The sequence below is a fragment of the Bufo gargarizans genome, chromosome 9 (genome assembly GCF_014858855.1).
Source record: "Bufo gargarizans isolate SCDJY-AF-19 chromosome 9, ASM1485885v1, whole genome shotgun sequence".
Classification (NCBI taxonomy): domain Eukaryota; kingdom Metazoa; phylum Chordata; class Amphibia; order Anura; family Bufonidae; genus Bufo; species Bufo gargarizans.
Genome location: NC_058088.1, coordinates 37,799,647 through 37,816,640, shown reverse-complemented (window position 1 = coordinate 37,816,640; position 16,994 = coordinate 37,799,647). Strand labels below are relative to the sequence as shown.

Genomic DNA, 16,994 nt, shown 5'->3' with positions numbered 1-16,994 from the left:
AGTGACTTACTCCCTGCATGATGCAAATTTACAATCATTAACAAATGTTTCTTTTTTGTATTATTTCAAAGCATCTAAAATGAAAAAGGAAACAACTTTGCAAGTACATAGTGAGAGACTGAAGTCCTCAAATGTAGAGCTATTCACCAAGATGAAGTGCAACGTTTCAACCTAAATAGGTCTTTTTCAAGCCTTTTTAGGTCGAAACGTTGCACTATCTTGGTGAATAAACTACAAGTTCTGCATTTGAAGACTTGCGTGTGCTGCGGTCTCTCACTATATTCTAGATAACGGGGGTATTTGGTCTGATACCTAACACCGCAGGCACCACCACTTTTTGGCTTTATTTCTAACCCGTAAGTGCTGCTACAAATTCCTTTTTTGTTTACAACTTTGCAAGTAGTCTTGATTTATCTATTTTTATCTATCTAGTCTTGATTGAAATTTCCGGAAACTTTACTGAACGTACCCCACTACAGCTATTTTTTGTGAGATAGCTATTGATTGAAATTTCCTATAATTTGGCTCCTATGTAGCTCTATGCATCTCCATGGTAACAGACTACACATAAACCTTGCGTAGTCACACTCCCGTCCAACTGTCCTCTTCTTGCTACCCTACCAAATGAATAAAGAGCAAGAAGTGGGGGACAGATGAGAAGAGTTAGAAGAAAGTATGACTGCAGGATCAGTTTGTTTGCGGTCTGTTACCATGGAGACTACTTACAAAGTTGCTTCATGTTTTATTTCTCTTTGTCTTGTTTCCTTTTTGTGCCTGGGGTTGTACACATGTATTTATAATGAGTACATCTCTTGGAACAGATAAAACCACAAACCTTCAGAGCTGGTGCATCAGGCTCATCTGTGTCTCGGAATTCAATCTTGACCGCAATATTCCTAGCCTGAGAAAAAATCACAACCACAATACATTAGAAGAAACCACACTTAAAAGGGTTGTCTCACTTCAGACAGTGGAATTTATCATGTAGAGAAGGTTAATACAAGCCACTTAGTAATGTATTGTTATTATCCCTATTGCTTCCTTTGCTGGCTGGATTCATTTTTCCATCACATTATGCGCTGCTAGTTTCCATGGTTACAGACCACCCTGCAATCCATCAGTAGTGGTCGTGCTTGCACACTGTAGGAAAAAGCTCCAGCCTCTCTGGTGGCCGGGACCATGGGAGTGCACATGAGCTAGTGCTTTTCCCTATATTGTGCAAGCACGACCACCACTGATGGATTGCAGGGTGGTCTGTAACCATGGAAACGAACAGTGTATAATGTGATGGAAAAAGGAATCCAGCCAGCAAAGGAAGCAATATGGATAGTAACAATACATTAGTAAGTGACTTGTATTAACCTTCTCTACAACCCCTTTAACACACTATAAACTATAGAGGACAAACTAAATACTATTTACCTTAGCAAATGATTTTTGGCTATCATACTTTAAATGTAGAGGATATACATAAAGATGGTTTCTGTAGGTAGTGAAGGGATAGCAATACTTTGTCACTTCTGGAACAAATTCCTCAACTTCCACAGCAATGTTTTGTTTCTCCTTGTCATATGGCCTAACGGGTATATATGATGATGTCACACAATCTGGTGGAGAGAAATCACAGAGCAATCAATACATCCACTGCACATGCATTACACACAACTGAAAGTAGCTGTCAATGGGAGAAGAGCAAGAAGAGCAGTGGGACTGATAGATAACCTTGCAGAACAATGTACATTTCTATGATATGGAAAGATGAGAGAAAAGTTACATCAGCATGCGAGAGGCTATCACTGAACGACTACTACAATATAAAAGATTTAGGACAAGTCAAAACTGGCTGAAAAACACTACACATAGACATATTGTAGGGATAAAAATAAAAAATGCAAAAAGAAAATGACTGATGACTGATATAGACAAGAATGTTGGTAAACCTGTTCTGATGAAAATCACAGAAATAAGATAATGCACTTAGTAAAGAAGATAGAAGCATTATATATGGACCAAGCCCCCACTCTGATGTTATATAAAATCTGAGACATTTAGGCAATATATTTTGATCAAAACACATCTGTGCCCGCCTACCAAGCGCCAAGGTGGTCTCAGGTCAGGCGGGTCCTACGCTAAACCTACCTAAGCCGTTGGGCTTCTATGTTCAGGAGCGCAGACGCCGCACATATGGTGTGCTGCTCCTAGTAACCTCCATGTGCATCAAGCAACCAATGGGAGGAGGAGCAAGCACACCTATATGTACCACCTAATCAAGGCGCTCTATTGGATAGGAAGGGCAAAAGTGCAGAGGAATGCTACTCCCAAGATAAAATAGGTGCGCATTCACACTTGAAGGTGCCACTCTCTCAAGCAAATACTACATAGACAAAACAAATCACTTACATTTCAACAAACTTTACATAAACTAATAGTACAGGTAAATAAAAAAATTAATTGTAATATATTGTATCAGAGAAAAGTGTCTCTTTCTCCCTCTAGCAGCTCACTTCGCCTTCAACTTCCCTCCCAATAGATGTTTATGGGAGATTGTAATCCGATCCTTCAGCAAGCTGACTAAGTCTGTTTTGGTCTCTCAAGACAGATTTAGAAGGGAATTCACAATAATGAACCTGATAAGTGGAAAAAGGGGCATTTTCTCTAATAAGGTATAACACAACATTTTGTATATTCGCCTGCACTATTGATTTATGCAAAGTTTATTGAAAGGTTACTAACCGTATAAACAATAATCATTATGTATATGGCCAGGTTTACTTTTCTGCTACTGTGTTATAAGTAAAAGTAATAGAATATATTTTTTTCAATTACAAGGATATTTACAGTGGCGGAAATAATTATTTGACCCCTCACTGATTTTGTAAGTTTGTCCAATGACAAAGAAATGAAAAGTCTCAGAACAGTATCATTTCAATGGTAGGTTTATTGTAACAGTGGCAGATAGCACATCAAAAGGAAAATCGAAAAAATAACTTTAAATAAAAGATAGCAACTGATTTGCATTTCATTGAGTGAAATAAGTATTTGAACCCCTACCAACCATTAAGAGTTCTGGCTCCCACAGAGTGGTTAGACACTTCTACTCAATTAGTCACCCTCATTAAGGACACCTGTCTTAACTAGTCACCTGTATAAAAGACACCTGTCCACAGAATCAATCAATCAAGCAGACTCCAAACTCTCCAACATGGGAAAGACCAAAGAGCTGTCCAAGGATGTCAGAGACAAAATTGTAGACCTGCACAAGGCTGGAATGGGATACAAAACCATTAGCAAGAAGCTGGGAGAGAAGGTGACAACTGTTGGTGCGATTGTTCGAAAATGGAAGGAGTACAAAATGACCATCAATCGACCTCGCTCTGGGGCTCCACGCAAGATCTCACCTCGTGGGGTGTCAATGGTTCTGAGAAAGGTGAAAAAGCATCCTAGAACTACACGGGAGGAGTTAGTTAATGACCTCAAATTAGCAGGGACCACAGTCACCAAGAAAACCATTGGAAACACATTACACCGCAATGGATTAAAATCCTGCAGGGCTCGCAAGGTCCCCCTGCTCAGGAAGGCACATGTGCAGGCCCGTCTGAAGTTTGCCAATGAACACCTGAATGATTCAGAGAGTGACTGGGAGAAGGTGCTGTGGTCTGATGAGACCAAAATAGAGCTCTTTGGCATTAACTCAACTCGCTGTGTTTGGAGGAAGAAAAATGCTGCCTATGACCCCCAAAACACCGTCCCCACCGTCAAGCATGGGGGTGGAAACATTTTGCTTTGGGGGTGTTTTTCTGCTAAGGGCACAGGACAACTTATTCGCATAAATGGGAAAATGGACGGAGCCATGTATCGTGAAATCCTGAGCGACAACCTCCTTCCCTCTGCCAGGAAACTGAAAATGGGTCGTGGATGGGTGTTCCAGCACGACAATGACCCAAAACATACAGCAAAGGCAACAAAGGAGTGGCTCAAGAAGAAGCACATTAAGGTCATGGAGTGGCCTAGTCAGTCTCCGGACCTTAATCCAATCGAAAACCTATGGAGGGAGCTCAAGCTCAGAGTTGCACAGAGACAGCCTCGAAACCTTAGGGATTTAGAGATGATCTGCAAAGAGGAGTGGACCAACATTCCTCCTAAAATGTGCGCAAACTTGGTCATCAATTACAAGAAACGTTTGACCTCTGTGCTTGCAAACAAGGGTTTTTCCACCAAGTATTAAGTCTTTTTTTGTTAGAGAGTTCAAATACTTATTTCACTCAATGAAATGCAAATCAGTTGCTATCTTTTATTTAAAGTTATTTTTTCGATTTTCCTTTTGATGTGCTATCTGCCACTGTTACAATAAACCTACCATTGAAATGATACTGTTCTGAGACTTTTCATTTCTTTGTCATTGGACAAACTTACAAAATCAGTGAGGGGTCAAATAAGTATTTCCTCCACTGTATAAAACTAGCAATTTCCCAAATTTAAAAGCATCAGTCAAAAATCTAATAATTCATTCATATGCCAGGTTGTCAGGAGAAAGCTGTGTTAGCCCTGTATGTTACTAAAAAAGAGAAATCCTACTGAGTATTCTTAATTACACACTATTAAGGTATATTAACGATCACAAGATGTGGATTCTTTTTTTTGTAAAAGTAGTTCAACTAATTAGTCTTTCTCATAAAACATTCATTTTCTTTGCTTCTGCAGTACTAATGGTTGTTTTCCCCAGAGAAGATACCATAGTCTCTGCAATTTGCTCTGTTGCTTTCTAAATAATGGACATATGCTTCAAATAGGTTGAAACATGGGAAATCCATGAACTTTAACAGAGGTCACGTGAAAAAAATATTGAGAATATCTTATGTATGGAGGAAATATCAACTTTAGTGTAACACAGGGATCAGCAACCTTCGGCACTCCAGCTGCTGTGAAACTACAATTCCCAGCATGCAAACACGCTCGGCTGTTATTCTAACTCCCATAGAAGTGAACAGAGAACTCTGGGAGTTGTAGTTTCTGAACAGCTGGAGTGCCGGAGGTTGCTGATCCCTGGTGTAACATAACTAAAAGATGACGACTCAAACCAAGACTAAATGTATCTGTCTCTGAGCAAAAAAAAAAAATAATAAAGGGGTTTTTGGCATCCAAAATAATCAGGGGAAAAAAATGGGGGGGGGGGGGGGGGGGGTTCACTGCTTACCCAGACACAGCATCGTACATATGGCTGTGGCTGTGCCTGGTACTGCAGCTCATCTGCGGCCCTTTCATTGAGTTGTTTAGCAGGGATGCAGGGACTTTGTCCAAATTATCAGGTATTTATGTCCTATTCTAAGAATAGGTCATCAATATTATCATATATATAAATATATATATATTTGAAAAATACCCTTAATTAGCAATAGACGCTCGTGTTGTCTAGGGGGATAATTAAATAAAAAATGGCCACTGCCCTGTTACACTGTCAGAAATTCAACTTAGAATATGAATAAGAGTGGTTGCCTGCCGCTCAGGACCTGCCTGGGAGCGGTGTACTACTTTACATAGTTCCGGTTCAGGCTGACTGGCTGCAAACTTGAGCACGTGTCTTGTGCTCAGTCAGTTCGACAAGATCTTCTTGGTAAGTCAGCGACTGCAGCATCAGCGGCGGCTGTTCTACAATTCACTGCTGATGTTGCAGCTGCCGGCCCCCATGTGAACGTAGCTTATGCCCACACTAATAGATAAGAGCTAGTGTGACGTCTCTTGCTGTAATATCACAGTTGCTGAAGACATACTTGAAAAGTCGAGTGGAACACAGTCCACAGTGACATCCAGGTGTCCAGGTATAATCTGGAGCTTGGTCTTTTCTGGTCTGTGTTGGGAAAATATTATAAAAACAAAAAAAACATTACATTAGTTTCAGATTTAAAGCATCAGCTAAAAAGAAGGTGATGATGCAACTTTTGCAAGGCTGTCCCTAGAAAATGACTTCTGTTTGCTGCTAAAGTGAATCAGTCAGATCACCAATATTACCCTATCTGAGAACAGCATAGGACCGAGGGAGACACTAAACTCTAGGACTCTGGTTGTCAATGATCTAACTACATATTTTCTGGTAGAAAGCTGTTTAAGGCTCTGTGCACATGGGGCCAGATTTATCATCAGCTCAGGTCAGAATAATGGAGTGAAAAAGTCCCCAAAAAAGTCCCAAACGCTAAAACTGCGCACAAATTTGCGACTTTCTTCTGCTCTGCACTATGCTCGCCAGTTTTCTGAAAGTGGGCGTGTTTTCTTATGTAAATGAATCTCTAGACAGATTTACTATTGGGACTATTTAAAAAGTCGCAAAAAAGTCACAAAAAACTTGCAATTTCACTCCAGTGAGGACCATGCTTATCTTATGAGACTTTTTAATAGAACATGCGACTTTTTCATAAAAACGTGCAACTTTTTCGTAAAGACGTGCGACTTTTTCGTAAAGATGTGCGACTTTTGTAAAGCTGCTTACTCACGGATAAACTGCTACCGTCAAACCACATTTATTACAGTCTTAAAGGGCCGATCATAAATCTGACTTGGCTAAAACTGACTTTAGCCATATGTGAAAGTGGAGTGAGCTGTCGGAGTCATGATAAATCTGGCCCATGCTGTTTATAAAATAAAGTTTTCTAGCACATTGCCAGACACAGTGACCTCCATGACAGTGTCACTCACTGAGCCCCCTAACAGTGTCAGACACAGTAACCCCCATAAGAGTCTCATTCACAGAACCTCCTAACACAGAGGTAGCCACAAAGTCCCCCATAACACTGTCACAGAGTCCTCTAACATAATGCCAGCCAAGGTGTCCCCATAAGATTTATCATTAGCTCAAGTCAAAATAATGTAATGAAAAAGTCGCAAATTTTTGCACAATCGCTAAAACTGTGCAAAAATGTGTGACTTTTATTGGCTCTGCGCTATGCTCGCCAGTTTTCTGAAAGTGGGCATGTTTTCTTATGTAAATGAATCTCTAGACAGATTTACTATTGTCTAAATTTTAAAAGTTGCAAAAAATTGCGCAATTTGACTCCAGTGAGGACCATGCTTATCTTATGTGACTTTTTAATAGAACATGCAAATTTTTCATAAAGTCGTGCGGCTTTTGTAAAGCCGCTTACTGAAGGATAAACTGCTACTGTCAAACCACATTTATCATAGTATTAAAGGACCATTAATAAATCTGACTTAGCCAAAAGTGACTTTGGACATATGTAAAAGTGGAGTAAGATGTAAGTGTAATGATAAATCTGGCCCATTGTGTTTGAGCCTTACATTGGCATTTACACAGTGAAAAGTTGCGGATGTATACATCACATATATCCATATGGCTGTATTCACCTGACAGAGTCCTAAAGAGTGTCATTTTCTCTTTGGGATGGTAGATGTCTATATCTATTTTTAACAGTTTTGGAAAGAGCAGCAGAGCATGCTTTCTTACACAGAGAGCCAGAAAAAAAAATATATACTGTGCAATTTTATTTACAGTGGAACCCAAAGGGCAATGTATGACTGTACAGTGGCATAAATCAGAACATTTCATTGGAGGCATACTGTACCCACGAATGCCTCAGATACAATGTACATACAGTGTAACTGATGACAGGACCCACAGATAAAGCATATGTATGAGTCTAGCTTCCCCCTCCCTTATACAGTGATGCTATCCATGGGTGCGGGATCGGTGAGCTTTTACATGAAAATACTGAATCACATATATTCCACATTTTACCATCTCCCCTAATTTTTTTGTATAGAGAAAACCCATTCTGCAGTGATGTATAGAGATTGTCATTGCACGCAATGGTCCCTGTCTCCATTTTCTTCCATACTTGTAGGAGGAAACCAATGTGAAAAAAGGGAGAACGTACAAACTCTACGGAGATATAGCCATTAGATTCAGAACACCAGTGCTAACCACTGAGCCACTGTATTGCCCCTTTATTTTGCACTGCGCTCAGAACAGACAGATCTACGTATGGTACTTTAAATACTATGTGCACCTTTCACATAATATATATATATATATATATGGTTTTACACATTACTTAATTTGAGTACAAAGCACTATGTTTCAGTCTGCAATCTTTAAAGGGCAGATTTGTACCTATGAAACTGGCTGAATGTGCGCTTGGCAGCTGAAGGTTGCTCTTTGAGGCTCATTTTACTATATTAAAATATTTTTCTCAGCAATGCGGACACATATGAACAAGGGACCAACACAGATGCCTTCAGCTGCCAAGTGCACATGTAACAGGTCAGCCAGTTTCATAGGTACAGAACTGCTGACAGATGCCCTTTGATCATCTACTTTCAGACCTCCTGATAATCAGTTTGCAACCTGCGCCTAGGAGACATGTCTCTCCCAGTAACACATGCTGATATGTGTGGCCATGACACTGCTGTCTTCCCCTTGCATACCGCCTTGTGTGCCCTGCTCCCTATCTACAGCCTGTGTGAGCTGCCCTAATCCTCCTCTCCAAACAACCGCCATGCACTCACACTATGAGACAGGAGGAGGAGAGCAGAGAGAGCAGCGTTCTAATGGATTTGTGTCAGATTATGCAGCACCAGCCGCTGAATTAATAATCTACAGTACACACACCATAGACTAGTTAGAAAGTTGCTTAATTTAGCATTTAGGAATTACACAAACAATAAAATAAAAATCAGTGCAAAGGTGTCCATAGCCTTTCAAGCAAAAAATCAAAAATCAAGAGCAGGTTCTCTTAAAACTACATTTATTAAACGTGGTATAAACGATGAAATATCTAACAATTTAACCCCTTCTACCCCGGGCCAGTTTTCACCCTCCTGCCCAGGCCATTTTTTGCAAATCTGACATGTCACTTTATGTGGTAATAGCTTTGGAACACTTTTACTTATCCAAGCCATTCTGAGAATGTTTTCTCTAATAAAAGAAAATGCAGATGAAATTTAAAAATTTCACCTTTTTGGCAGATTTTCCATTTTAATCCATTTTTTTCTTTAACACATCGAGTGTTAACAGCCAAACAAAACTCAATATTTATTACCCTGATTCTGTGGTTTACAGAAACACCCCACATGTGGTTGTAAACTAATTTAATTTTTACAGCATTTACCTGAGGGGTTAGGTCATGTGACATTTTTATAGAGCAGATCGTTACGGATGTGGCAATACCTAATAAGTAAACTTTTTCTTATTTATTGAAGTTTTACACAATAATAGCATTTTTGAAGCCCAAGAAATTGCTTTTTTAGCAGTTTTATTTTTTTACGGTGTTCATCTGAGGGGTTAGGTCATGTGATATTTTTATAGAGCAGGTTGTTACAGACGTGGCAATACCTAATATGTCAACTTTTTTTATTTATTTCACTTAAACACAATAATAGCAGTTTTGAAGCAAAAAAAATCATATTTTAGTCTCCATTGTCTGAGAGTCATAGTTTTTTTATTTTTTGACCGATTGTCTTAGGTAGGTACTCATTTTTTGTGGGATAAGGTGACAATTTGATTGCTACTATTTTGGGGGGCATACACCTTTTTGATCTCTTGGTGTTGCAGATTTTGTGATGTAAGGAGATTATTATACTATTTTTATTTAATTTTTTTACAGTGTTTAGCTGAGGGGTTAGGTCATGTGATATTTTTATTGCGCTGGTTGTTACGAACGCGGCAATACCTAATATGTATACTTTTTTTTATTTATTTCACTTTAACACATAATAGCTTTTTGAAACAAAAAAATTATGTTTTAATGTCTCCATGTTCTAAGAGCTATACTTTATTTTATTTTTTGAGAGATTTTCTTATATAGGGGCTTATTTTTTGCGGCTAAGGTGACGGTTTTACTGGTATCATTTTGTGGGACATACACCTTTTTGATCACTTGGTGTTGCACATTTTGTGATGTAAGGTGACAAAAATTGCTTTTTTTGACAGTTTTCATTTTTTTTTATGGTGTTTATTGGACGGGGTGGATCATGTGATATATTTATAGAGCCAGTCGTTACGGACGTGGTGATACCTAATATGTGTGTTATTTTCCTTTTTTATCAATTTTTTATTATAAAATTTTTTTTTACTTTAAACTTTTTTTATTATTAAAAACACTTCATTTATTTATTTTTAAATTACTCTGGGACTTCGACTTTTGAGGGTCTGATCCCCTCTGCAATGCATTACAATACATCTGCTTTGTAATGCATTGCCTGTTCGTGTACTACACAGAGTACTACACTAACAGGTTGCCTAGAGCAGGCCTGGGGCTCGATCTCCTCAGCCCCCGCAGAAGACAGATCCCGATGCCGTGCAAGGCATTGGGCAGCCTCTGCAAGGCATCGGGCTGCCTTCTTACCTATTGGGTCCCCGCCACAGCAGCGCAGGGACCCGATGGGCTCCCTCACCCGCCGCATGCACCTTCTATGCCGCAGTCAGAGCTAACCGTGGCATAGGAGAGGTCAATCCGCTGGCATCAGCTTTTACAGCGATATTACCGGCGGATACAGAAGGGACCCGGCTATCAGGGACTGCCGGGCCCCTCCAGTGATTTGGGCGCGCCTGCTCCGGTGCCTGCCCTATCACCATGATGTAATAGTACGTAAAAATGTGACAAGTCACTTGCCGCCATGATGTACTATTACGTCATATGTCGGAAAGAGGTTAAATAATAGCAGTAAAATGCAGTCTAACATGTCCTAAAATGACTGCAATGTACATGAGATAAAAAAGCTGACTTACTTCCTGTACTCTGCCAGGAGCTTCAGAAGATCATCGTTAGAAAGTTTGCCACTATCCTGTTTGTATAAAGGAGAAAATTTCCCTTCAATATCCAGGGTCCCCTGGGTGTCCTTGAATACCGGCCTTGAAAACAAACATTGCCATCGTGAAAATGCATTAAACGAAGCCCAGAATAGACTACAATTCTGAAGACCTCACCAATAACACAGCAATACCTCGCAGCCCAAGCAAACGGCATCCTGTACTGGCCCAAGCGACTGCAGACCTGTCTTGCAATCTTGTGCACTTTCTGTGCAGTCTAGAAACAAGTCCATAGAAGCAAAATTAGCTGCAAAGATTGCTAAAAAATATTTAAAATGTACCATATTAAGGAACTCTGCATTTATAGAGGGAAGTCCCCCATTTAGAAAACTTTTCTCTTAAAGAAATCTGGTTATAATGATTTTTAAGCAAGTGCCTGCAGCCTGCATGTGGAAACAGAGGATTCATACTTACCTGCTCCACACTGCTCCGGTCCCTGCGTTGTTTTCTTCCGGGGGTGCATGATCATGGTCACATGCATTGATTACAGGCGACTTTTCCCCGCTCACGCCTGGTCTAAAAAAGTTGACGTGGGGTGGGCGGGGAAGGGGACGTTCCGGCAGGCCCATCTCATTTATCATTTTCCGAGCCTGGTTTAGGCGTAGAAAATGGTCTAAATGTAAGCCAGCAAGGAAGTGGTCTTACATTTAGAACTACAGTTGAGAATGATGGACCGCCCAGCACAAAGAACCACATCAACTGTCATGCGATCAATGTATTCTTTTTATTGAGAAAAACGATGCGTTTTGGAGATATAATTCCCCAAAAACCTGAAGGAAATTTATATCTCCAAAACACATTTGTTTTTCGCAATAAAAAGAATCCACTGATTGCACAACAGTTGATGTGGTCCTTTGTGCCTGGCGGTCCATCATTCTCAACTCTACTTATCTCCTTGGAAGACTGGGCACCTGCCCTTAAAGTTCATTTGACTGCGGCTGCATACCATACAACTTTTGCGATCCTGATACACATACATTAGAGTTGTTCCTAATCGAGCACAACCTATACAGATGAGCCTCCAATTTACAGGGGTCTGACGATACATAGTCCTGACGTACTCACCCTATGGTGCGCTGCTTATTTCTGTTTTAACCCTAACAGATACTTCCTGCCTTCCGTTTGGGATTACATTTAGAAGTGGCGGAGGATGCACCAAAGTTATGTAGAGGTCGGCGCCTCTTCATACCTTCGGCGGATCCACTGCCAGGTATAAGAGTTATTAAGACTGGCGTCTAAAACGCTGGTCTTAATACATGTGAATAAGGTAACACAACCACTGTACCAATGGTTAGTGAGATAATGTTGATGGGCAACCCTCAGATAATTAAAGACACAGTTATGGTGGGTGACCTCCTTGTTAATACTTAACGTTTAATACATACATCAATATAAAATAATAGCCCAGTAAGTGAACGCACACTTGTGCAATGATTATCCATGCAGGAAAAAAAAGAATGGTCTTACCACTCTGTAGGTCCGTGGTCCCTAGAGGTGGTCCCTGATGTCAGGGTACTGTGTCTATAACCCTATTTAATCCTACTTGGCCTGAGCTAGCCTTTACGCTCAGGAGGCAGTGTGCACACTCTAACAAGGGCCACCCCACTGAGCCGTCCCTTACATCTAAATAGGAGTCCCTGTTTGTCCCTTTGATCTTGCGACTGCCCAGCTTCATCAGTGTATGCAGCAGGAGAACCCTAATAGATAAGTAGAAACCCTAATAAATGTGCCCCATAGACTTTTATTATGGGTTAAATGTGGAAAAAAGAAAATATCAGAAGAAAAAAAAATAGAAGCCTCTCCCAGAATTCAAACCTGGAATCTCTACATGCACAATCAAGCACTTACCACAAAGCTATAGCATTACCACATAGAGAAGCATGTCTTTTCTATGCTTATAAGCGAACACATATTCCTGGTGTCTTTAAAATCATATATTGTGCCTCTGAATAAAGCAGTAATATGTCTATTAGCTTTCTGAGCAGATCTCAGTGTGGTGAAGCTATAGTACATAGTGTATATGATATGTAGATGCTAGGACACAGCTCTACCCTCAGCATGCCTAGCCCTGTCAATCAAGGGGAGGGGGGAATGTGTAGAGCACAGGGGGTGTTACAGAGCAGTGCTCAAAGGATTCAGCCCTGCCGCCTGGTGCTCCAATATCTCATTTGCATATGAATAAAAATGAAGGTATCTCTGCAGCTGTTTATCATACAGACACAAGAAAGGTATTCTTTTAATCAGCATAATGAGCCCTACCAGGCAGTGGGTTTAGTTTAATAGGGTTGATCCTGGTGACAAAGCTGCTTTAAAGCCAGTCCCAGTGGTTTAGCGATAGCAATTGCAATATTTTACTTAGCTTCAAGTTCCCTACATACAACAACTGATGTAATAAATTCTGCTTTTAATACAGAAAGCCATTGGGGGCTGTTTAAAAAAACAACAGTGAAATTCATGTCTTGTTTTCTCCATCCCCCACCAAAAGATTAGGAAAAAGTTAAACGTATGTATATATATATATATATTAACATATATATATATATATATATATATATATATATATATATATATATATATATATATACTGACAAAGACAAATTGGCCACCAAAATTAATAAATTGTTGGAAAAAATATATTGTTGCATCCTGAAGGTTCAATCATCTGTATGGGTTAATAATTAATAAACAATCATTCACATATATAAAATTGATGAGTTAGCTCATCAATAAAATACATAAAAAGCATACAATTCATATGCAATAATCAAGGCTGTAAAAGTATTAATAATTTTTGGGATTTTATTTTATTAACTCCATACAGGAGGAGCTGTGTCCCGGCGATCTGACTATTAGACACTGCAGTGCTTGATTTAGCGTCATTACTTCTGTAAGTGCTTCCATTCTAATAGGAAAGTGGTTACTTAGACAGGAAGCTTTTCATTTAGTATAAAGTGGGCAATTAAATTGGAGGAAATTATTAACTACAATGACAGGAAACTATAGGAAACATTGACCTGAGTAAAATAAAAAGAGAAACAATATTGTCCTAAAAAAAAGTTCACAAGTTTAGGAAATGAATACCTTTGCTGGATCAGAGTTTTTGATGTACGGTTCTGCACAATGTGCGATATTTCCCTGTAAGACTTTTTCAATACGTGCCACCAAAAAAACCTCAGGATGTGGATTTGTCACTGAAAATATTCCCTGTAATCACAGAAAGAAAGCAGTAATTTGAAAGGATAGACAGATAGATAGACATGAGATAGATAGATAGATAGATAGATAGATAGATAGATAGATAGATAGATGATATATAGATATGGGATATATAGATAGATAATACATATGGGATAGATAGATAGATAGATAGATAGATAGATAATAGACACCGAGCATCTTTCACCTCCTTTATGAACTGGAACTGAGATTCTGGGATGCCATGGATAAGAATCTCATTGAAGGACTTTTTAGGACTTCTATTGGCAGCCGCTTCTGATGACAGATTATTTAACATTTCTGTCACTGACAAAGGGTTAAGGTCCACATGGAAGTCCGCAGACAGTTTGCAGTTATTTCTCACATCAAACAGTGCTAAACTGACAAAAAATGGCTCAACCTGAAAAAAAAAACATATAGGGCCAGATTTCACTTTTAGCTAAGTCAGATTTATTAATGGTCCTTTAATACTATGATAAATGTGGTTTGACAGCAGCAGATTATCCTTCAGTAAGCGGTTTTACAAAAGTCGCACGTCTTTACGAAAAAGTCACGTTTTATTAAAAAGTCGCATAAGATATGCATTGTCCTCACTGGAGTGAAATTGCGCAATTATTTGCGACTATTTAAATAGTCGCAATAGTAAATCTGTCTAGAGATTCATCTACATAAGAAAACACGGCCACTTTCAGAAAACTGGCGAGCATAGCGCAGAGCCAATAAAAGTCGCAAATTTCTGGACAGATGTAACGACTGCGCAAAAATGTGTGACTTTTTCACTCCATTATTTTGACTGGAGCTAATAATAGATCTGGCCCATAGAGTGCAATAGTGGCTGAAGAAAGTGCGGCAGGAATGGACGTCATTGTGTAAGGTTTCGCTGGCTGCCTGGACAACACCTCATTTGTTATACGCAGGATCTTTACACTTCCAGCACTCCATTGTATGTCTATAACAAGACGCTGCCCTAATCTTACTAAACCAGCTGATGATCTATTATCAAGCGTCAGCAATCCTGTAGGGCAGGAGCCGTGTTATTACTGTAAGCGCTTACATTTGTCACGGGTCCTTCAGCGTTTTCAGTCACATTCCCAAGTATATTAAAGCTCAGTTCCTGGCATTTGACTAAGAAATGACGTCTGCTTTTCTCTTCAAATGGCCGTATGTCTGGCTCGATACCAGAGAAGTCCAGTCTCTGAAAACAGCAGAAGAGAAAAGCTAAATGCACATGTGCCAACATCAAGCAATGTAGACATGCCTAATTGGATGAAAATGTCTTGACCGTCATAGAGTGAGGGGGCACACACCCTAAGGGCTTGTCTCTGCCTACCAACCTTCTACTCTAATTCAAGGTGGATGGTTGCCTAGCTTGTTCACCCACATAAAATACGATGCTGTTGTGCAAAATACATGGTTATACATGGGGCCACACAGAAAGGAGAGGTTAAAGGGTTAAACCCTCCTCCCCTCTCCACAGCTCTCTTCTTCTGGATTTAGGGTCTATTCATACTATACCTGGAAGATCACATGGCATGCCCTACACTTCTTTGTGGGATGACAGTTTTTTTTTCTTTTGGTGTGTGTGTGTGTGGGGGGGGGGGGGTCCTAATGTGCCACCAATTCTATATTCTGTGTACTAACTCTCAAGATATAAATTCAGTACTATAAGCTTGACCCGAACATCCCGGAGGTGTGCTGGAGGTGCGGAGTGGAAGCGGGTTCTCTCTCTCACATCTGGTGGTTCTGCCAGAAAATACGCACCTTCTGGACCCAGGTAGGAGCTTTAATAAACCAGGTTTGCTCCTCACAAATAGAACTAGATCCCAAGCTAATCCTCCTATGGTGCCCCAATATAACGTTGACACCATCTAAAAACAATCTCCCGACCACGCCTATTACGGCTGCCCGCCTGGTAATCCCCTACCTATGGAAAAATGACTCACCCCCTTCCATATCATCATGGATTGAAAAAACTGACCAGCTATTCAGATTTGAAGAATTAGCACACTGGGAATCACACTCTCGCACAACATTTCTTACCATTTGGCAACCCTGGAAACTTTTCAGGAATTTCTAGCAAGCTAGTAGAGACTCCCTCTTCCCCCTCCCCATCAACCCTTCTCTCTACGGTCTATCCCCCACCGTAATTGTTACTATTGTGTTATTGTAATGACCGGCAACACACACAGGGAGGAAAACAGGGAAGGCCCTGCACAAGGGAGAGGGAAAGGTGGTGACCCCTAACTCACCTTGCAGCTGGTACCTGCCTGCCCTGTCGTCCCTAGACGGGTTCCTCACCCGTGCGGCGATCACGTGCCTAAACCCTGGCTTTCCCTGAAATGAGCCCTAGATAATGAACGGGCCGGTGGGATCGCTAGTCCTCACCACTGCACTAAGAGGGAAACACCAGGGAGAGGACAGACAAACACAAACACCCAGGTGGACGGCAACAATTGTCCACAAAGGTCCAACAGGGATCCGGAGGGTAGCGTTCTAAGGCAACACTCAGAGAACGCAGCAACACAGCTCCAGTGGGTCAGAATAGATGTCCAGGCAGGAAGCTCTATATCTGGCAACCAGAGAAGTGTGAGCGGGGAATATAAGGAGGATTGGGAGTGCTGGACAAGGAACAGCTGAGAGAAGGAGCTACGGATCCCTGAGTGAGCCAAAAGGGTTTGTAAAGCAAACCCAGAAAGCTACAATAAGGAAACTTCCCTATCTGACATAGAGCGTGCAGCCAACCGCTGCGACCTCCTGACCCCGGGTACAACGGAGTCAGGCGTGGCTCTTGACACCCTCGTGACAGTACCCCCCTCTCTACGAGGGGCCTCCGGACACTCAGGACCAGGTCTCTCAGGATGAGAGGCATGAAAAATCCGGACTAGCCTGTCGGCGTTTACCTCAGACGCAGGAACCCACATTCTTTCCTCGGGACCGTAACCTCTCCAGTGCACCAGATATT

The 16,994-nt window shown here is 40.7% G+C and overlaps 1 protein-coding gene across 2 annotated transcripts in view; it reads right to left on the bottom strand.

The window, feature by feature from the left end:
• DOCK11 (dedicator of cytokinesis 11) overlaps nt 1-16,994 on the bottom strand; it is a 266,917-nt gene that overhangs the window by 185,483 nt on the left and 64,440 nt on the right. For both annotated transcript variants that reach the window (XM_044269084.1, XM_044269085.1), the window contains exons 11-18: nt 15,087-15,227; nt 14,220-14,432; nt 13,898-14,020; nt 10,951-11,033; nt 10,736-10,858; nt 5,769-5,845; nt 1,423-1,607; nt 836-901 (exon numbers count right to left, since the gene is read on the bottom strand). In XM_044269084.1, the coding sequence (XP_044125019.1) occupies nt 836-901; nt 1,423-1,607; nt 5,769-5,845; nt 10,736-10,858; nt 10,951-11,033; nt 13,898-14,020; nt 14,220-14,432; nt 15,087-15,227 (1,011 nt within the window). The remainder of the gene's footprint in view (nt 1-835; nt 902-1,422; nt 1,608-5,768; nt 5,846-10,735; nt 10,859-10,950; nt 11,034-13,897; nt 14,021-14,219; nt 14,433-15,086; nt 15,228-16,994) is intronic.